Below are 22,054 nucleotides of genomic sequence, written 5' to 3'. Positions count from 1 at the left end.
AAACAGTGATGTAAGGGTAGTGCTCCTGTTAAAGGTGTAGAACTTCTGTATGAATGGGCTGCTTGTGCAGAGAATTCGGCCTCAAAAGTGATGTTGCTGCTTTCAGAAAGCATGCTTTGCTGTCATAGAGACACGAAATAGCAACAATCAGTGTATATTGTTAAAATATTCCGTCAGAATTCAATTTTCATTAATTCTATGAAAAAGGGTTGGTTACTAATAGAGTAAATGAATGCCAAACTTTAATTTCTTGAATTTTGCACTGAAAACTTTCTACTGGTAATTCAGCATGGCATCATGAATTTCAAAGCATTTTCTTGTATTTGGGCTGTTATGGCTCTGGAGAAGGTGTTGGAATCTGTTACTATTACTTTTTTGGTTCCTTTAGAGTGCAACATAGTCCTGCTTTAGCGATAACCAGTTAACTAGACTGAAGTAGACACTTTCAAAATTCTTGACATCATGGTCAGCTGGTGTGGGAACTTCACAGCAGCAGTGTCCTTTGCCCTTTGTTTTTGTATTTTTTCTGGCTTTCCATTCTTTCTCTTAGTGTAAGAGTGAGTAGTTAGCTATCATGAAAGTATAATTTAGTAGTACAGTTTACCTTACTGTTCTTAAGCGTCTTTACAGAGTGCAAAACTACAGGCTGTTTACTGTTTCCAGAAATAGTTGTAAGAATGAAATGCATTTTTATTACTTCACAATAAACTTGCATGTCGTCGTCCATGTCTTCTGCATCATATACATTCATATATGGCAAGATGTTGGCTCATAACTGCAGTTATGAAGGGAGAGGTCCTTCTGCCAGTTGTTTGCAATCTACAGGATTTGGCTGTTGTGCAGGGAGTGACTTTGGCGGCTGTACTCGCGTCTCTCACTGCAGCATAAGCATCATCAATACTTTATATTGTCCTCAGTATAGGGCTACCTACTTCTCCTTCACATGTATTGCATGCATCTTTCTGCCATCACTTTTTTCATTGCTACTGCTGTAGTATGATTGGCTACCAAAATAACTTCTTTTCGCTATGTTCATTAGAGCCAGCTTCTGGTTTGGTTATTACCATCACTGATTTTCTTGCTGCTGCTGGAATTATTGAAGAAATAATTGTCATCTTACACTTCATCTGCTTCCCTTTGTCACGCAGATGTACCTTGATCTTGTGCAGACTTTTGTTGTTCAGTCTGTCAAGTATGGCTAACTTATAAGCAGTTATTGGCCCTGTGATATGCCTGATATCCTCAGCTAGGTCTGTACATTTTGCTCATCCTGCAAACATGCACGTTATGCTCCATGCAGTTACTGCTCTAGTTGCATGTTTGCAGTGATGGGCTTGCAGCTCTGTTGGTAGAGTGCTGATCTTGGAATTAAGACATTGAAGACTTGTTTCCTGGTTCACAGGAGGACAGTTTTCCATTCTTAGTCGCAACGTTAACGAAGACGAGAGGGCTAGTTGGTGCATTGTTTCAGAATGCATAGTGGATTCAGCACAATGGCACAAAGGATAAAGGTAGATACAAGTGCTGGACATCAGCTGCACACTCCTTTAATGTGCAAACCACATCGCACTGATAGATGGATAAAAGAAGTCTTCTCTGTCAGTATAAAATGGAAAAAGTGACTGGTTCTTACAGTCCTAAGACAAACATTTGATAAGTTTTTTCAAATTCCTTATCACAAAAGGTTTGTTAGGTCAGAGTAAAGACAGGTGTTTTGAAAAAGGTCCAACACTGTGGAAGCCTTGCCAACTTCCTTTTGCTCCTTTATGGATTTTCCCCTGGATTGTTGATGTCCAGGGGAAAATCCATAAAGGAGTTTGTAGTGGATCCGATTCCACCGCCGCCGCCGTGAGCGTCTGCACAACGAGCGGATGTTTATGTTCGCGGCGCCGGCCGCCTCCTCGGCGTGGAAGGCACGTACAATAAAGGCTCAGTTTCACTGCCGCTCGGCTGCTCGCCGGTTGCTCTCAAAGTTCGTTCTCTTCGCTCTGTGCGCATCTGTCTATAGCGGACGCATTTCGCTCCCCTATAGAGTTTGTTCTTCCTCTTCCAGCTTGTCCTGTCCACCCTTCTTATCCTTTATCCCTTGTTCCTTTGCACTATGCCTTTTAAATCAGTTTGCCATCTTTGTTACAAAATGACAAATAACCTATAGTTTCTGACTGTCAGTTTGTGAACTGCCAGATTCTGCAACTTTATGCATGATGTATAAATGTGATTGAAAGCTGGATGGACCTATATATGAACATTTCGTGCTTAAGAGAAGAATGTAACTGTCATAATAGCTGTGGACTGTGTTACTTGATTTTGCAAACAAGTTATCTTAAAGTATATGTAATTCTTGCACTGCTTGTAAGTTGTTCCTGATTACAATAAGCTTATATGTAACTTCAAACAAGTCTCAATAATGCACTTACATACACTGCTGTTCAACATTTGTTTTTGAGCATGATCTGTGTGCTTGTCATGAATGGTATCACACCATTCTCACTCCATCTGCCAGTGATCCAGGTTAGTCAGAATTGGCAACAAGAAACGGATCTACATTATTTAGTAAGAGTGTGCAAATATTACAAATTTCAAATGCGATATGAATTGAATAGACCTTGTTATTCAATTCATATTCGATTTGAGAGTTCAGTATTCAAAATTGTTGAATATTTGTTTGGCTGAGTATAATAACGACACCTATCGAAGTATCAAAGGAGAGAGATTGATGTGGGGGAGGAGTGTTCCTACTGAGTCTACTGTAGGTGATTGTTTGTTGCGCAGAGGCACCAGTTCCTGAGTGGATACAGGTGGCAGATAACTTCTGCTCTATAATTTCCAATCATTTAAAAAAGAATGCATGGCTTTTAGGCAGCGTATAAATGAATTTGTTGTCTTGATTGAGTCAAGGCAATTTATTAACAAGTATCACCATATTTGCATCTTTTTAAAATCAATGTGCAATGCTATAGTATCACAACTCTCCTTCAACAAACACAACATTTGTCATGCACCAAGTGACATGGGGTACCTTTGTTTCATTTACTCTCATTGTCATGGTGCACCAAAGAACAGAAAGCAGTTGATTCTAATTTGCAAGCGCCTCAGTTGAGTGGATGTCCAGTTGCAAATAGCATTATGTGTATATATCAAATAATGTAAATAAGCCTCATTCTTATACCAAATGGACTCATCACAAACATTAAAATTTACTTAGTTTAGAAATGACAAAATATCCAACATTTGATTCAATGTTTGAAGGTCATATCTTTTGGACATTCGTATTTAATTTGGTTTGGAAATTTAACTATTCGAACACTTCTAATAGGTATTTAGCAAATTCAGTTTTTTCTGCAGGTAGCAAAAAATCACTTATGGCCAGCTGTCAGAAAACCATGGCTTGGAATGGAATGTTGAACTTGTGTGTATTTGTGCTGAAAATGCTTTGAGTTCAAAATTTTCATTTGCCTTTGTAACTGTCAAGGCTGCCTTTGTTTGTCTTTCAGTGGAGCCACAGCTTGTGCTCTTACTTCACATGGCTTAATTGAGACCTCTTTGAAGTTCTTGGTTAGTGCTACATTGTTTTTCTGCTGAAAAAGGGATGCTTTGCAGTTGGGCAAAACTGCAAAGCATACTTTTTTAGTGGCAACTACAACTCACACCTCTTTAGGCACTAAAATTATGAGGCTTTACGTGCCAAAACCACTTTCTGATTATGAGGCACGCCGTAGTGGAGGACTCTGGAAATTTTGACCACCTGGGGTTCTTTAACGTGCACCTAAATCTAAGCACACAGGTGTTTTCGCATTTCGCCCCCATCGAAATGCGGCCGCCGTGGCCGGGATTCGATCCCGCGACCTCGTGCTCAGCAGCCCAACACCATAGCCACTGAGCAACCACGGCGGGTAACTCTTTAGGCACTAAAAACTCAACCAGTTGTTTGGTACCCCTGTTTCTTGCTGCCTACCTTTTGTTCAATACAGAACGTCTTTGACACTCACTGTGCGAATCTTTCTCTTTTATCTGTCAACTGATAGACTTGGTATGTCTACTTTCTCTGTCGAGTCCAGGACACACTTGAAGCCAAACTTCGGATCCAACTGCAGAAGTTCTCTGTGTAACATTCTTAACAGCATAAAGGACAGGACAAGAAGCAAACACAATACAGTGCTATTGTTTATTTGCTTCTCGTCCTGTTGTTTGCACTGCTTGACTGTTATAATGTACCAACTAGCCCGAGTAACAACCTTAGTTAAGTTTCCTGTGCTTGTCCAGTAATTCTCTGTGTCCATGGGTCACCATTTTTCCTTCAGGTATATGTCCTTGGTTTTTCATAAGGTGTAGTTTAGTTAGAAATGTGTTATAAATTTATTTAAGGTTTGCAATAATTTTTTTTTAATTGGAAACCATTTGAGTCTTCTGAATGCACATAAAATTAGACAAGTGGGGCTGTAACTCTGAGAAAGTATTATGTTTATCAATTCTATGTTCCTGCACTTGATGTTTTCCAAACTGTTAAAGTATTTCTGCAATAATAGTTACGTGTTTCCATAGTTTCCTGTCCAACTGCTTTGGTATTTGCCCAGTCAAAATGAAACCAATCGGGTCGAAAATGAAACAACGCTTTTACACAAAATATACAGTTCAGTGTTCTGCCGTAGCCATGCGTGTGCTTTTGATTTCCAAAGCGCAGAATAAAGCGCAAGTGTCTAATAATATATTAACTGCAATTTTAAGCAATAATTATGTTGTACATAATAACAGCCGACTTACGTACAGTAATCTCATAGACTACATTTGAAGTACCAAGATGTCGCCATCAGGCCTCGCCATTGCTGGTTTTTGACACTTTCTTTGCCAATCTAAAATTATAATTCCTACCTAAATCGCGAACAGTGTGTTGGATTCTATCACTGTAAATTATGGTCATTTCATTTCCATCAACGTTTCGCAACACATTCTGGCCAGTTGTCAGTCCCTTTAAGTTTGTGTCTGTTAAATATAATAATTTCTTTTTCTCAGTTCTTTGAAATGCTGAGAAAAGGTCTAGAGCAAAAATAGTGGCTGTAGTGACAAAATGGCTACATGAACAAAAGTGAACACTTTGCTTGTTTGGCCATCTAAAGTAAAACTATGGGACAAAATGATTGGTTGAATGTATTAATAGGAAAGATGACAATGTTGCTTTATCAAACTTTTTGCAGATATCACATTACGTGAAACATTGATTGACAAGATTTGCATTGGGTGCACGTTAAAGAACTCCAGGTGGTCAAAATTAATCGGCCTCCACTATGGTGTACCTCATAATCATATCGTGGTTCTGGCACATGAAACCCCAGAATTTAAATTACGTTAAATAGACAAGATGATTTGTTCATTGATGGATTCATAGGGTTTAATGTCCCAAAGAAACACTACAGCCATGAGGTGTAATGGGGTTAATTTTGACAACCTGTGTTTTTTGAACGGGCACATAAATCTAAGTACATGAGCTTTTTTTGCATTTTGCCCCCTTGGAAATGCAGCAACTGCAGCCGGTAATCAAACCAGTGACCTTGTGCTCAGCAGCAAAGCGCCATAGCCATTTGGCCATTGCGGTGATTTTTTTTAGAAAGTGCCCGCTTCAGAGTTCATTGCGACAATGGAATTCCAAGTTAAAAAAAATATATTCTGCTGCTGTCAGTGCAGCTTCTTTCAAGGCATTCCTGTTTAGAAAAGTGCATGCAAAAGTGGGTAGCCCCTGATGTCTACATTTGTCACTTCTTAAATATAACTGTTCATTTATACAGTTGACTATATATGTACATTTGTCTTAAATATAAACTGTACATTTGCATTCGTGGAAATAAGGGCTTTTTACTCATGCCATACAGGTAACACGCATGCTTCCTGGAGGCATGGATGTGCTGGGTCTGTTTGCTGTGGGTACTCCGGAAGAACTGGCAGCTGCTCAGCCCAAGCTTAGACAGGTAGGTTACAGCTGAGCGAGGACGCTTATGTTACATAAACTTCTTTTTAAATCTTTAAACCATCTCCATGTGAAAATTATGGTCTCCGCTAGCAATTTTAAGGCACTGTTAAAAAAACATCAGAATACTTTTTCAGAAGGGTGCTGTAACAGCTCAGTGATGTATGCTTGAATCCATCAAGTTCTACTTCTTGTTCTTCACGCCTTTCTGCTGCTTGGCCTCACCTTATGGCATGCCACACCTCCATAGTACATGAACAACATGGAAGAGCGCAGCCTCTGTTAAAATAAAAAGCAACAATTCATATGGCCATAGCTTATTACAGAACACGTCAATCTCCTGTTGCATTCATATTTAGTGTTGTTCATTTTAGAGTTTTATATGTATTTTTAAGTTTGGTGGGTAAAAATCGGGTGATATTTTGCAAGCTGACAATTGTGTAGAAATTAAGATTTTTGTGCAACCATTCTGAAATTAGTTTGCTTTTTCGAGTTACATTTGCAGAAATAATAAGTAATACATTACGTTATGGTTTTTCTTTTTTCATCAGAGGGTATCATGAGCTCCTTAATGCAGACGTTTTATAACTTGGGATCTGTGTCAGGCTGGTAATGGGGGAATACACCATGTGCAGACCTTCATTGCATTATATGCAAGGTGTCTACCAACTGGGAAAACTGGGTATTCTCAGGAATCTTGAATAGTCTGAAAAAACTCGGGGAAAACTCAGGGAATTTGTGCTTCAATTGGGGAAAATTATCTGTCATTTTATTGAAAGGGAACGAAAGTCGCCCTACTGCTGGCTCGAATAAAAGAGAGGAATCGCAATGAATTGTCTTTGACGCTGTGTTGTTGGCTGGAGGAGTTGCCAGTGTACGGTTAACGACCGATTTTCCGGACGCCCAATTTTCGGGAAATGCCCGATAATGTGGACGGATTCGCGGCACCACCACGTACCCCATAGGCTCAATGTCATAAGAAAGTTTGTAATTTCAGACGCAAGAACCCTTCTCTGGCAGATTTTCTGGACTTACTGCCGCGACCGCAGGTCTGAAATGGCATTAATCAAAGCCAACACTGCCGTTTTGATTATCTCGTCGCCTCGAACCAACGCTCTTGCACGCAGATCCGCTGGCAGCCGTAGCCACCACCGTGGCAATGCGAGGCTTAGCTGCTTCGACGTTCGCTATTAAGGTTCTTGCCATTCGGTGCTATGTTTTTCATTGAAAGAATTTGCCGCTGTCAGTAATGGCACCGACTCCGCCTCTGTAATCCTCACGATTGACTTCGAAGCTTAGAAAACATGGCGTGTTGCATAATGCCGATTCCTGGCATTATGCTGTTATGTGACGTTACACGGTTAAGCATACGTGAACTATGGTGGTGAAGCTTGACAAGCGTGGGAAAAGGCAATTATCACGGGACACAGTACATATTCCATGAATTATACACATGTGGACCCGGCGTCTCCTGTCACAGTGCGAGCACCATTATGCCTAATAAGTGTGCTGGCAGGCCTTCAGAACTTTTTTAGATGTGTCTGAAATGATTTGAGCCCTTAAGTGTAGTAAAAGACGCACATTCATTTTTTTGCACTGCCCGATTTGATTTTTCGGACATTTTTGTGGCCCCTAGGGAGTCCGAAAAATCGGACGTTGACTGTGCAACTGACCAAGAGGATGTTTCAAATGGTCTGTGGGCCGAATGCATGGCGGAACGAGGACAAGAACAGAAGTGACCGTTGCGTTGAGGAATGATTGGAAAAGGAGCTTGAGCTCAAAAAGCAGTGTTGGCTGATGCAAAAATGCAGGTGACCCCCATACAAACCAAAAACAACCCTTGAAAGCAGTGAAACACAAAATGGAGGCATTATGCCTGGGCTGGGAGTATGTGAGGACAGTTGAGGTTGACTTCCTGCTGCTGAGAAAACCTCACTTGTGACAAAGTTTGGGCCTTATACCAGTGATCTTCCTATCACTTGATAGAAATAGCTCATTTTCGAAAATATTTGCATCTGTATGCATCTCTTTTTATTCGCATTCGAAAATGTTCAGCTCGATTTACAGTGGGCTTTATAATTTTTCTTTGTCGAAGATATTTTATTTGCTGTGCATTTTACTATCCCCTCCCATCAGTTTACTATTTTGAATAAAATAAACACTACTCCTTACTATTCAAACTGGATGAAGTTTTTTTTAAAATTTTTAAAATGCTTTCTTGAGAATGATAGCATCGAGCGACGTGGTGTCCAGCCTGTCTTGACATAAAATAAAGTTCTGTGTTGCTCGGGGGAAACCTGGAAAACTCAGCGAATTTGAAAATGCCAACCTGGTGGACACCCTGCATACGGGCATGCCCATCAGCTCCAAACAATATCAAATGCAACATAAACCACAATGCCAAGATAAATACCCCTGAGCAGAGGGAGGCTTGCCAGCAAATTCCCAGAAGACCAGCTCTGGGCTGTCTGGCTGGCGGAGAACGCCGCTGCGGTTCAAGGTCTGGCCTGCGTCTGAGGAAAGGGGAGCTTTACAGGAATAACCTCCCTGCCCCTCTGTTCCCCTTTTGAAACCAACAGGGACTTTTCAATAAAGATGTTTTATCTCTCTCTCACTTTCTCTCAGGAGATATCAGGGTTTTCTAGCAAATACTGTAAAGTTCGGTGTTTGTTTGGAAATTAATAAGTAATAATGACAGTAAAGAGGATCAATAACTCCTAGGAAATTAAACATTTTATTCTTGAAAAGCTGGTCATCAATTTTTTACACATCTTTGTTAACATACATTGTCATCTGCATGTGCAACATGTTGGTCTCCATCCAAGACCTGCCCGATCTTTGGACGTATCTCAGCTGAGAGGACGTTCTTTCAACGTCACAGCTTCCATTAGCCAGGCACGCCAATGTCAGCGCAGCATTTGCCAGCCTGGGGTAGCAAGCAGTAGAGTCATGCCAATACTGAGTTCGACAACTGTGTTAGTGGGGCTTTGCTTCCAGGAATTACTGGTTAAACTCATTGTGAGGCAAATCCACGTTATTGGTCACCAAAATGAAGTGAAGTCGGTAGTCATCAAATGGCTGGCTCTGCAGATGCTCCTGAAATGGATGCAAGACAGCTTCCAGTTTCCATAATGTTAACTGGTTTTTGTCTTTGTCTAAGGTGTTTTGTTTAACAGTGCAGTACCTTTTTTAGGTGAGTTTTGTGCAAAACATTTCAGAACATGTTTTAGTAATGTGGCATTGCTCTTGGATAACATAGACAACACAGCTCTTGTCTGATCGCCTCCAGCTCCCCTTGTCACATCAGTGTATGCATTCATCTGTATGGAAAGAGTGCATCGCCCTCTTTCCTTTCTATTGTGTGCAATTGAAGGGGGATTGATAGTGCATTTCACAAGCTGCGTGCAGCAGGGCTGAGGCTATGTGCTGTGCCGAGGCGGGTCCACTCCAATGCCTATTGTCGCTTTTCTTTAGCTGGCCTTCCCAGAATGTCACGGTGGGTTATTAACTCAGAGTTAGGCATGCTCGTACGGTGGTTGGCTGAGAGCCGTGTAGCGTATGCAGTGTTGCATGCGGCTTGTGAAATGAACTATAGGTCACTGGAGTTCACGTAAGCCAAGTAAATCTAACTTTGTTCTCCCGAGGCATGGTAGCTAGCACGTGTGCCCCGCAAACTCCGTGCAGCGTAAAAGAAAAATTGGTCGGTATGTGGGTTTGCAATTTGGGGAGAAATCAGATTTAACTCGATTCTCCTGAAACATGTTTCAGGCGTGAAAATCAGGTAAAATTGGTTTTTACCTGAAAATGAACAACTCTATTCATACTTCTTGAACACACTGGAAAGAGAGGCAGACTCACATCCTCAGTCCTCACCCTCTCTTTTCCTACCTGAGAAAAAATGGGCGTTTTTTTTTTATTATAAAAAGCCGACAAACAAATACACCAAAGACAACATAGGGGAAATTACTTGTACTTACTAATTGAATTAAAGAAATTATAAACTAATGGCAATGAAAGTGGATGAAAAAACAACATGCCGCAGGTGGGGAACGATCCTACGTCATCGCATTACGCGTGCAATGTTTAGCATTGCACACCAAGTGCAGTGCGTAATGTGCGCCTTGGTGAGAAAAATCCAGCAAAAACAAGGAAGTCCATGTCCCACCTACGTGGAATTGTTTATGGCGCTTGACATGGCGGTCGCAGCATGGAGTGCCAGGCATTGGGCCACGATTGAGCGATCAACTGGGAATAGCCATCCCTTGCTTCAAGAACGCTGGTTTTGGTGCCGCCCGACAGGCATCTCGTGCAGATTCGGCGCCGGACGTAGATTTGTGCGAAGGGGCCGTAATCTCAATCGATTGCCCTAGGGTATACGAGATACGATCACTCTCGTGCTCGGCACCGGACGCATTGTTGCCTGTGGGTGACATCTTGCGCTGGAGAAATGCGGCTACTTACGTGGAGCGCTGTTGCTCTGCTTCCGGTGCCAAGTTATGCAAAATCTCGCAAAAGTGATAGTATCTCCGAAAGAAATTGACTGAGAATACTGCTCCGCGGCAGTGCTGCCACTGTTGATTGATGCATGCGGTGCACTTTGTACTGTCAGCAGTGCGGTTCTATATCCTCAAGCAAGCTTGCCGAAGCAGGCTAACGGACAGTAAAATTTCGTTCTACGACGCATTATCTATCTGTGCTTTCTCATTTCACAACTGCGAAATTCGTGTGAAAGCGATTTTTTTTCGCATTCCTGCGAATGGTTTGTTGGAACACTAATGAATAAAGTGACCCACAGCAGAGAGAAAGAAAAATAATAATTTGCAGTTAGTATTATTTGAGCATAGCAGTGAAAATGTGTTCTGAGCATGTTTGAAAGCTCAAGGTCTTAGTAAAACAACAAAGCTGCTGGAGCAGAAGTTCGGGCAATCTGAGATCATCTGCCAAGTCTGCACAGCTACGGTCATTTGAGATTGTGCAGCTGAGTTGGCTTAAGCGCACATTTTGCATTATATGACTTCGAAAGTACAACATGCAGTGGAAGCTACGTGGATTGATACCTTCTGTCAAATTTTTATTTTTCATGACTCCCAAATATGCCAAAGATCAAATATATATTTGACCTAGAATGAAAGTGCAGCATTCAGTTACTATAAACATTGCATAGTGTTGCTTGTAGAATTTCAAAGTCACTGCTTGACAGCAAGTTGAACAGCTATTGATTTCGTATGACACAATAAAAAAAAGGTTTAAAATTAAATTAAATTATGAAGTTTGATGTGCCAAAATCACGATTTGATTATGTGGCATACCATAGTTAGGGGCTATGAATTAATTTTAACTGCCTGGAGATTATTGCGCACCTACATCTAAGTAAACAAGCGTTTTTGCATTTCGCCCCCATCAAGATGCCGCCACCACAGCCAAGGTTGAATGCGCGACCTCGAGCTCAGCAGTGCAGTGCTGTAGCCACTGGAATATCGTGGTGGGTGATAAGGAAAGAGCTAAAGTAATGCCTTCAAGCATATGCATACAGTGACTCACTAGTGATGATTAATGTGTGGTACAACAAATGTCTTGATGAACAATAACTAGCTTATGGCTGCAGTTTTTCGTCTGCTGCGAAGATATACAATACATATTTTGCGCTGCACAAATAATCTAGAACAGTGCATGTACAGTTGTAGGCTCCTGACAGTAGTGTTTACTGGTGAGTGCTGTGCCACCTGTGGCAGCGGAAGTGTAGCGCTGGCACAAGCGTGATATCGGCAAACTATGAGACAGCTCATGCAGCAGCTTTGAAACCAGTTGGCACACAGCATAGTATTGCTGTGTGCACTAACAGAACAAATGTTTTTTGAAACACGTGAGCCAATGATGTGCAGCTGGACCTGCTCAAGTCGCGGTTTGGAGTGATAAGCATGAAAAACATCAAAAGCAGTGCCACCAAAAAATGTGCAGGATAGCAGTACTGCCATATTGACTGCCATGTTAGTGATGAAGTGCCAGATCTCTAACTGTACATATATTTTGGCAGGGCATCAGAGGAATGGCGCAGCAAGAAATTGTCATTGATGAGTGATGCTTTTGACCCTTCGCGGTAGTGATGGGTCAAACTACCTTAGCAACTACCTTAGCAAGCTACCTTACCAACTCAATGCTAAGGTAGCTGTGCTGCTAAGCTCGAGGTCGTAGTTTTGAACCTAGCCGTGGTAGCTGCATTTCAATGCGTGCGAATGCAAGAACGCTTGTGCGCTTAAATTTTTAAGTGCACGTTAACGGACCCCAGGTGGTCAAAATTACCCCAGAATCCCCCACTATGCATGCCTCATAATCAGATTGTAGTTCTAGCATGTAAAACCCTTTGATTTAATGAGTTATCTCTGTTTTTTGGGAATGCCCAATTTTTTGTGATTATGATATAGATGGCTGGTCCTCATTTTCATGAACTCTGATCGCAACTTCTGCACAAATATCTGTAACTCCAGCTTTCACATTCTGTAGGGTATGGCAGCCTTGTTCAGCTGCAATATTAATGGTAACTTCATCCTGGCCACTGACTCAGATGAAAAATAATTGAGGTCAAAATTATGCATTGGTGTTACTTGAGTAAACATTTGTACATATAATCTTCTAGGAAAAAAAAAAGAAAGAGTGCAACGTCTTTTGCATGATAGTACTTCGAGTGATTCACTCCAAGATGAGTTGCATTAACCCTTTGAGGGTTGATTTTTTTTGCCATATGCGACCACCCAGGGTTGATTTTTTTTATTGCACATTTGAATTCTTCAGAGGGACCTAGTTCTAAAAAAAATTTACCGTAATTTTTCTAGGGTTACCGTAAAGTGAGAAAAAAATGTTTTGTGTTGGCATATATGTACTGTTTATTCAGAAAAACAATAAAAAATACCAAATAAAGTTATATTAATTTTAAAAAATTAGCGCATTGTTATACACAATGTCCACACAAGAAAAATACACAAGAATGTGCAAACGAAAATTTTCCGCAAGTCTAAAATGTTCCTCTTGCACTAATATTTCTTCAGCGTGTGGCAGTCCTTAAAGCATGGCTCCACACAGAGCGGTTTGTTGCACTCAGCGCACATGTACCTTGTGTCCTTGCGACGTTTTTGCTGCCGAGTCGTGTTGGCGCAGACGTGGCACCTCCTCTGGGCACTGCTTCCCTGAGCAGCCGTGGGAGGCAACTTCTGAATAAACTGCCAAAGAAGGAAATGCATGCACGGCGGCATCCTTCGTATGCGGACCACTGTGAGCAACAAACGAGCGAGTAACAGGCAGTCACCCTTTGAGTGATAAGAACGAGATAGCCATCAGTTTTGCGAGCGAAAGAAGCCGAAACCGCGTGCGGAACAAAACCAAAACTAACCGCCGCGCCCCCGCGAGGGTGCCAATGCACGAGTGGTAGCAGACGCGCCGGAGCAAAAAAAAAAACTACACAACGAAAACCGAAAGATAGAGACGTGAGAAAAAAATTCCACGTATTCCCGCACACTACAAACAATCTTTCCACGCTATCCTTACTAAAGCTACATCATTGGCACGAAACTCACCGCTCATTATCGCAAGGGACTTCAACGCCCCCCACCCGTCGTGGTGTTACCCCACAATCAAGCCTAGCGGCAACAACCTCTTGCACGCGATCGACGACCTGTCCCTCACCCTGGTGACGGACCACAGGTTCCCCACCAGATTGGGTACGTCGACCCGACGCGATACTACGCCGGACCTCGCGTTACTCCAAAATGTAGCAAACTACACATGGGCGAACACGCAAGAGAACCTAGGCAGCGATCACTTCGTCATACGCACAGAAATACCAAACACGACGGCCCCACCCCGGTCTTTCACCCTCACAGACTGGGATACCTTCCGCCAGTTACGGAAGGAAGACACGAACACGTACGGCTCCTTCGTGGAGCTCCTCTCTGCAATTAAGGGCGACGGAACTAGAGCCACGAAAACCATACAAATGGAATTGGAGGTCCCAAGGGTTGACCCTCACCTCGCACACTTACTCGAGGCCAAAGCCTCGATACTTGCGCGATGGAGAAAACAACGTCTAAAGAGACGCCTGCGCAAACGCATCGCGATACTCAACCGAGACATCGAACAATACTGTATGGATATCACAAGACTCCAATGGCACGAACTATGTTCGGTGGTCGACGACCGCATGCGGACCGGAGGTAAGTGGAACCTCCTAAAACGCATGTTAGACAACAGCCAAACAAAGGATAATCAAAGCCACGTGCTAGACCGACTTTTTCACTCACATAAAGAGAAAGGGGGAACGGAAGAGTCCTTCCTGGAAGAAATTGCCAAATGTTACCTTCCGCTAGGCGACGCTCACCCCAACGATTACCCAAGCATAAAGTGCGAAACCACTCCCGAACTAGACGCTGCCTTCACGGAAGCAGAAGTTCGAGAGGCACTACACAACCTAAACAGCAGGTCGGCCTCAGCACCCGACGGGGTAACCAACCGAATGTTACGAAACTTAGACGACCAGGCCATTACATTACTCACTAAAGACATCAACCACGTGTCGGAAACAGGAGAGGTACCAACGCAGTGGCGCACGGCCACGGTGGTCCTTATCCCAAAACCCGGCAAACCACTTAACCTCGACAATTTACGTCCCATCTCTCTTACTTCATGCGTGGGTAAAGTAGCCGAGCACGTCATTCAAAACCGAGTGTCACGCTATATTGAGGAACACGATCTGCTCCCACACAACATGGTAGGGTTTCGACCCCACCTATCCACGCAAGATGTCATGCTACTCCTAAAGAGACAGGTCTTCGACGATAAAACAAGAGACGTTCGAGGCATGCTCGCCCTCGATCTCACGAAAGCATTCGACACCGTCTCGCACCGCTTCGAATTGGAGTCCACGGCTGGCCTCGGCTTTGGCCAGAGATTTCAGGAGTATGTGCGCTCCTTCCTAAAAGACAGAGAAGCCCGACTGCGAGTCTCGCAACTTAAGTCGGACTGCTACACGCTGGGCTCCGTCGGAACACCGCAAGGCTCAGTCATCTCTCCATTACTATTTAACATAGTGATGAAGGGACTCGCAGACAAACTAAGAGACATCCTGAACGTAAACTGCGCTCTATATGCCGATGACACCACCATCTGGAGCCCGGGAGGCTCCCTGGCAGACATGGAGCAGGTATTACAGTCTGCCCTAGATGCCACGGAGGAGTGCCTACTAGACACAGGGATGAAACTATGCTCCAAGAAATCGGAACTCATTCTATTTCGCAAGTCTTGCCAAGGAGTCCGCTAACTAACTCCTCTAGACGAACTTCTGATCGCACTACACACAAGAGACGGACAACAGATTCCGCGAGTCAACCACATGCGCATTCTTGGGCTCCTAATCGAAGCCACCGGATGCCACGGACACACGCTCAAACACTTAGCCGCCAAAACCGAAACATGATCAGACTCATCCACAGAATCTCAGGGCGCAGGAAGGGTCTCTGCGAAGATAACCTGCTGCGCGTATACCACGTGTTCCTTATGAGCCACATTAATTACGTCGCCTCTGCCCACAATTGGACGAAAATAGAAAAGACGAAACTAAACACACTCATGTGCAATAGCATCAAACAGGTCTTGGGCATTTCGCAAAGAGCAAGTACAGCAAAGGTTGATCAGCTAGGCATGCACAACAACATCGACGAAGTGATCGAGGCTCAGACTATGGCGCAAATACTCCGCCTACCCTCGTCCAAAGCCGGTAGACTAATTCTAAGTGAAGCTAATGTCTCCCCATCTGCCTATCTCGAGCACGCCCTACCCTACCCTACCGGGAAATTTCACCCTACTGAGTGAAATTAGAGACAACTACAGAGTCTCACCGTTTCCCAGAAACGTCCACTCACTATACAACGTGGGTAGGCGCCGGGCCCGCGCTCGCGTGATTCTCAACCGCACCGACGCGGATCGTGAAGCCACCACATTAGTGGACGCGGCCCAGTACGGCAACACATCAACTTTCGCAATAGCAGTTGTGGACGGCAACGGAACGTTACGATCATCCGCATCGGTTAAATCGACCACCAGCGCTAAAGCAGAACAGATAGCCGTAGCCATTGCCATGGCAGACCCCACATTTACCCATGTCCTCACGGATTCGCGTGCTGCAATTCGTGCTTACGAAAGTGGTAACATATCGAAAGAGGTAGCACATATACTACTAGCGAGCTCAAAAGAGTGCAAACGATGCCTCTCCTGGTTCCCCGCTCACATGGGGAAAGACATTCACCCGCAAAAACCAAACCTCAATGAAACGGCCCACAACCGTGCGCGAGAACTTGCCCGCCGCGACGGTCCCATGGCCTCCGAGGGGCTGGACATTCAGTTTAATGACCCGCTACTCACTTACCAAGAAATCACCTCACACTATCGAAAAGGCAGAATGAAATACCCACTCCCGCACGCCAAACTCGAATGCGCGCATGCGGCCGCGTTTCGAATGCTGCAAACGGACTCGTATCCGTCACGAGGCCTACTAAGCCACTACAACTCGGAAATCCCAGCAAATTGCCCAGAGTGCCCAGAACTCTATTGCTCACTCTCGCACGTGCTTTGGCAATGTACCGCGTTACCAGAGGGCTCTCTCTCCAGTGAACCCCAATGGGAAGAAGCCTTCAAAAGCCCGGACCTCAAACTCCAACTCAAGGCCGTCCAGAGGGCCCAAGAACTGGCGGAGCATCACCATGTTCTTGTCCCGACTTGGGCGTCGCCTACGGTTTTGGCCCAAGGAGCTCCCCGCGTGCGATCTCCAACGGCTTAAACCTCCTCAGGACCCCAATAAAGTTCTTGACTGATGTATTCTCACATAGTGGCAGCACATGCCAGGCAAGAAAAAGTTAGGAAATTAGCGCGCATTTAAACGTACAGACGGCGCCGTAAATATATGGCATCGACCATTTTTGGACCTGTTCGCAGCGCTGTATATTTACGGCATCGACCCTCAAAGGGTTAATAATCTCGAGTTGCTTTTGCTTGGAGCGTGATGCCTGACACAGACTTGTAGTAGTGTTGCACTGCATAATAATAATGTGCCAGAAGTTCATTGTCACCCATGTGGCAGCCCATAGTACAAAAATCTGGATTTATGCTTACGTTACGCGTCCTGAAATCTCAGTTCTGCATTTCACTTTCATCGGAGTGTGGCGGCTGTAGTATTGACCCTGTGAAATGCATTGACATCTTATTGATGGGAATGTAATGAGAAAACTTCATTTCCTTTGTGCATTAGCTCAAGAAGTGGCTAATCAATTTGAGGACGCAAAAGTAAGTGAAAATTGAGGGCTTGCGAAAGCGTCCAAGCAGTACCACGAAAAAGTGGGCTACTCGAATGCAGTGGTAAGTTGTACTTGCAGGCTATATTAAACTGCTACGTCAAAGCTGTAATATATTAAGATATAGGGCTTGGTGATGTCTGGAGCTTTAGGTGCATTTACACTGCTGGGAATACTGCTACTACAGCGCAGAGTTGCGGGCGACTTACATGCCGGGAACATGTCCAGCAGCGTACAACATTTCTCCTAGTTAAGGTGATTAAGTTTGCTATTGGCTTGAGGTCACAAGGCAAAAGTAGCATTGTTTGTGTTGCTCTAAGCAAGCGCGTGCTCCCAGTTTCGATGCTAGCACAATGCGTGCAGACCAGTCCATCCTCGCGAGAGTTGACTCAACTTGCCGTAAGAGGCGTTGATAGTTCCTTCTCTGATGCATGGCCTGGACAGTGTCAGGAGCCTATACAGAGTGTTTGTAAGGTCAATGCCGGTTTCCAGTTCCTTACACCTTTGGTATGTTGCTGTTCAAATGAAACAAACTTCTGTCCTAGAAGAGTGGGTCAGAGTATGTTGTCTGTGATGCATATGGTGGCAGACAACTGCAGCAGATGGCAACATCAGTTATTGATGTGAAAGTATCAAATGGCCCATTGAGCGAAAAATCCAGCATGTGTAGCATCGAAATGGCACCTAAATTCCCATCGGCTGTTATGCCATGTCACGAGCGTGCCTCGACGGAGCAGAGTGGGCGAAACGTTTCGTGAGGGGAGAGGGCATCGCCACAACGCCATGTCATCAGTGCACTTTGACAGAGCAGATATGGCAACGTGACATCGTGGGGTGAGACAGGTTGTTGTCGGCGAGACAAGCGCATGATGCGTGCATCCAGGTGCTGCTGTCTCGCTCTTGGAAGCTCAGCGCTCGGTGCACGGTTCGTATCTCTCTTTCTCACCCCCACTGGGCTTAGCTGCTCTGCGCGCCTGCTGGCCTTGATGGCCACTGCTGCTTCCTCTGTGTCTCATCGCGCAGGATGTGGGTGGCATGCGGCGTTGGCACCACAGGCTGCTGCTGCTGCTGCTTGCTGGCTCGGGCAGCACATACTGCTATAGTACATCACCTATAGTGCAAACTCGAAGGACCGCTCAGTAGCATTCAATTGGACATTAATGCTTTCGCATTCACAACTCATAAGAAGTGCTTAAGTGTTCGCAGGTTTTTTTTTTCTTTATTAGGTAGTCTGCACCTGCTTTATATAGTCTGCAGGTGTAAAATTCTGCCAAATATCAGTTGTTTTTTTAAGAGTGTCTGCAGCCAATATACAGTGGGTGAGAAAAAAAAATGTTGTCAAGAAGTAAGACTCTTGTTTCTTTATTAGACAGCATCACATGAAATTTCAGCTATAAAGATGTTGTACTATATGTTGTGGACTATAGCCCTGAAAATATTGTTACATAGGAAGACACTGACGAAAAGCTATTTACAAGTATATTTACAAGTCAATACGCCGCAGTTGGCCAAGAGGCAACAGCCCGCGCTAGCTTCCACTCGTCGTCGTCGTCGTCTTACTGCTCAGCTCTTCGTCATTGGAAATACTATCCCGTAGCACTACCCCCGGCGGCAAAAGCGCCGTCCCAGAGCGACTAAAGGCCGGTCTCTGAAGCAGTGTAGTAGGTCTTGAGCCTACTGACGTGCACGACATCACTAGATGTCAGAGTAGATGACGACGTTGAGCTCACAGGAGCAATTTTGTGCGTCACAGGCGTCACCTGGCGCAGCACGCGGTAGGGCCCTGTGTATCACGAAAGGAGCTTTTCTGAAAGTCCGACATGACGAGAGGGCGACCACAGGAGCACGAGTGCACCAGGCGAAAACTGTACGTCACGGTGGCGGGCATTGTACTGACGCTGCTGCGTGGTTTGCGAGTCCGTCAGTCGAGCACGGGCAAGCTGGCGTGCATGGTTGGCGAGGGCGATGGCGTCACGCGCATACTCTGTTGTTGAGATCGCAGCAGGAGGAAGTACTGTGTCAAGGGGCAAGGTCGGTTCGCGACTGTAGAGTAGATAAAATGGAGGAAATCCGGCGGTGTCGTGCCGGGAAGATTTATAAGCAAATGTGACGTAAGGAAGGGCAACGTCCCAGTCGTGGTGGTCCTTCGAAACCTAATTGGACAGCATGTCGGTAAGGGTACGGTTTGACCACTCTGTCAGGCCATTGGTTTGAGGATGGTATGAGGTAATAGAGCAAGAACACACAATGTCGGCGATAACTTTCGAGAGGAAGTTACGACCACGGTCAGTAAGCAGCTGTCGCGGAGCGCCATGCACTAAGATAATGTCAGGCAAGAGAAAGTCCGCGACGTCAGTGGCGCAACTGGTAGGGAGAGCCCGTGTGATAGCGTATCGGGTGGCGTAATCAGTTGCGACGGCTACCCATTTGTTCCCAGAGGATGACGTGGGAAAGGGACCGAGGAGGTCTAATCCAACACGAAAGAACGGTTCCACAGGGACGGTGATCGGCTGGAGGTGACCGGAAGGTAGCACCTGAGGTGTTTTCCGACGCTGGCAGGGATCACAGGCAGCAACATAGCGTCGGACGGAGCGAGCAAGAGCAGGCCAATAGAAGCGGCGGCGGACGCGGTCGTACGTGCGGGTTACCCCAAGATGTCCTGCAGTGGGTGCGTCATGCATCTCAAAGAGCACAGTCTGTCGTAGATGTTTTGGCACGACAAGAAGAAGATCAGGGCCATCAGGGAGGAAGTTCCTTCAGTACAGAATGTCGCCCTGGAGGACATATCGGCAAACGGATGCGTCGGTAGGTGTAGAGCGCAGACGCTCGATGAGTACTCGCAGCGATAGGTCTCGGTACTGCTCATTGGCGATGTTAGCGAAGGCAGACACAGAGAAAACACCGTCGGCGTTGTCAGGCTCGTCTACCGGGTAGCGAGACAGGCAGTCAGCATCCTTGTGTGGTTGGCCAGATTTGTAGGTGACAGAGAACGAATATTCTTGGAGGCGTAAGGCCCAGCGACCAAGTCTTCCTGTAGGGTCTTTCAATGAGCATAACCAGCAAAGCGCGTGATGGTCTGTGACAACGGAAAAGGGTCGGCCATATAAGTATGGGCGGAACTTCGCAACCGCCCAAACTAGGGCCAGACACTCACGCTCAGTGATGGAATATTTGCGCTCCGCGGTCGAGAGGAGCCTGCTGGCGTAAGCGATAACACGGTCGGGGCCACGCTGGCGCTGTGCCAGTACTGCGCCAATTCCATGACCGCTGGCATCAGTACGGACTTCGGTAGGCGCAGAAGGATCGAAATGGGCCAGAGAGGGAGGCGTTGTGAGAAGGTCGATTAGAAGCGAGAATGCAGAGGCCTCGTTATCGCCCCACTGGAAAGGGGCGTCTTTTTTCAAAAGCTCGGTTAGTGGTCGTGCTATGGCCGCGAAAATTTTCATGAAACGGTGGAAGTACGAGCAAAGGTCGATGAAGCTGCGCACATCCTTGACACACTTTGGAACAGGGAAGTGCGTAACAGCATGGATCTTGCCTGGGTCCGGTTGCACGCCGTTCATGTCAACGAGATGTCCAAGGACGGTAATCTGGCGACAGCCGAATTGGCACTTCGATACGTTGAGTTGCAGACCGGCTCGACGAAAAACGTCCAGGACTGCTGAGAGACGCTCGAGGTGCGTAGCGAATGTTGGGGAGAATACTATAACGTCGTCCAAGTAGCACAGGCACGTGGACCATTTGAAACCGTGAAGAAGGGAGTCCATCATGCATTCAAAAGTGGCAGGAGCGTTACATAGACCGAACGGCATCACTTTGAATTGATAAAGACCGTCGGGTGTTACAAAGGCAGTCTTCTCGCAGTCGAGATCGTCCACGGCAATCTGCCAATAGCCGGAGCGAAGGTTAATAGAGGAGAAATAGCAACCACCGTGGAGGCAGTCAAGGGCGTCATCAATCCGAGGTAGGGGACACACGTTCTTTTTGGTAACCCTGTTAAGGTGCCGATAATCCACGCAAAAGCACCATGAGCCATCCTTCTTTTTTACCAGCACTGCAGGTGACGCCCATGGACTACATGACGGTTCAATAATGTTCTTGGCAAGCATTTTACGAACTTCGGTGTGAATAACTTGACGCTCAACTGGTGACACTCGATACGGGTGGCGATGAATAGGAGGGGCATCGCCGGTATTAATGCGATGTTTGACAGCTGTATTTTGGGCCAAAGGACGATCGTTAAAGTAAAAAAATATCGTGGTAGGAAAACAGAACGCGGTAGAGTTCATGAGCGTGCTCGGACGGCAAGTCGGGCGCAATCATTTTCTGTAAGTCAGCGATGGTACAATTTGCCGACTGCGATGGTAGAGGAGTATCGGATGAAGTGTCGTCTACTGCAATGGATGCTATTGAGTGATCCTCGAATGAGCAAAGCTGGGCCAGAGACATCCCGCTTTGCAGCACTTGTGTCGTCAAGCCAAAGTTGACCACTGGCAGGCAGACGCAATTCGCCGTAATAGATAAAACTGTATGAGGTACTGTGATCCCGTGTGTAAGGAGGACGTCTTGCATAGGAGCCGCGATGTAGTGACCGTCGGGGACTGGTGGGGATGACACTAGGTCAACGTAGGCCAGTGCCGAAGGTGGCAAGCGAACGAAGTCGACGGAACTGAGGCGTCTGGGGTGTGGTTCAGCAGGATCCAGAACAGGCAGGTCGAGGCGGAGAGTACTGGCGGAACAATCGATGAGAGCAGAATGTGCG

General features: G+C 45.4%; 1 protein-coding gene across 3 annotated transcripts in view; it reads left to right on the top strand.

The window, feature by feature from the left end:
• The window catches only part of LOC135907721 (protein odr-4 homolog), a 101,126-nt gene that overhangs the window by 4,531 nt on the left and 74,541 nt on the right, over positions 1-22,054 (top strand). For all 3 annotated transcript variants that reach the window (XM_065439447.1, XM_065439448.1, XM_065439449.1), the window contains exon 3: positions 5,865-5,960. In XM_065439447.1, coding sequence (XP_065295519.1) covers positions 5,865-5,960 — 96 coding nt within the window. The remainder of the gene's footprint in view (positions 1-5,864; positions 5,961-22,054) is intronic.

Source organism: Dermacentor albipictus, chromosome 1 (assembly GCF_038994185.2).
Source record: "Dermacentor albipictus isolate Rhodes 1998 colony chromosome 1, USDA_Dalb.pri_finalv2, whole genome shotgun sequence".
NCBI classification, from domain to species: Eukaryota; Metazoa; Arthropoda; class Arachnida; order Ixodida; family Ixodidae; genus Dermacentor; species Dermacentor albipictus.
The sequence above is the reverse complement of the archived record's forward strand: the minus strand, read 5'-3'. Positions and strand labels throughout refer to the sequence as shown.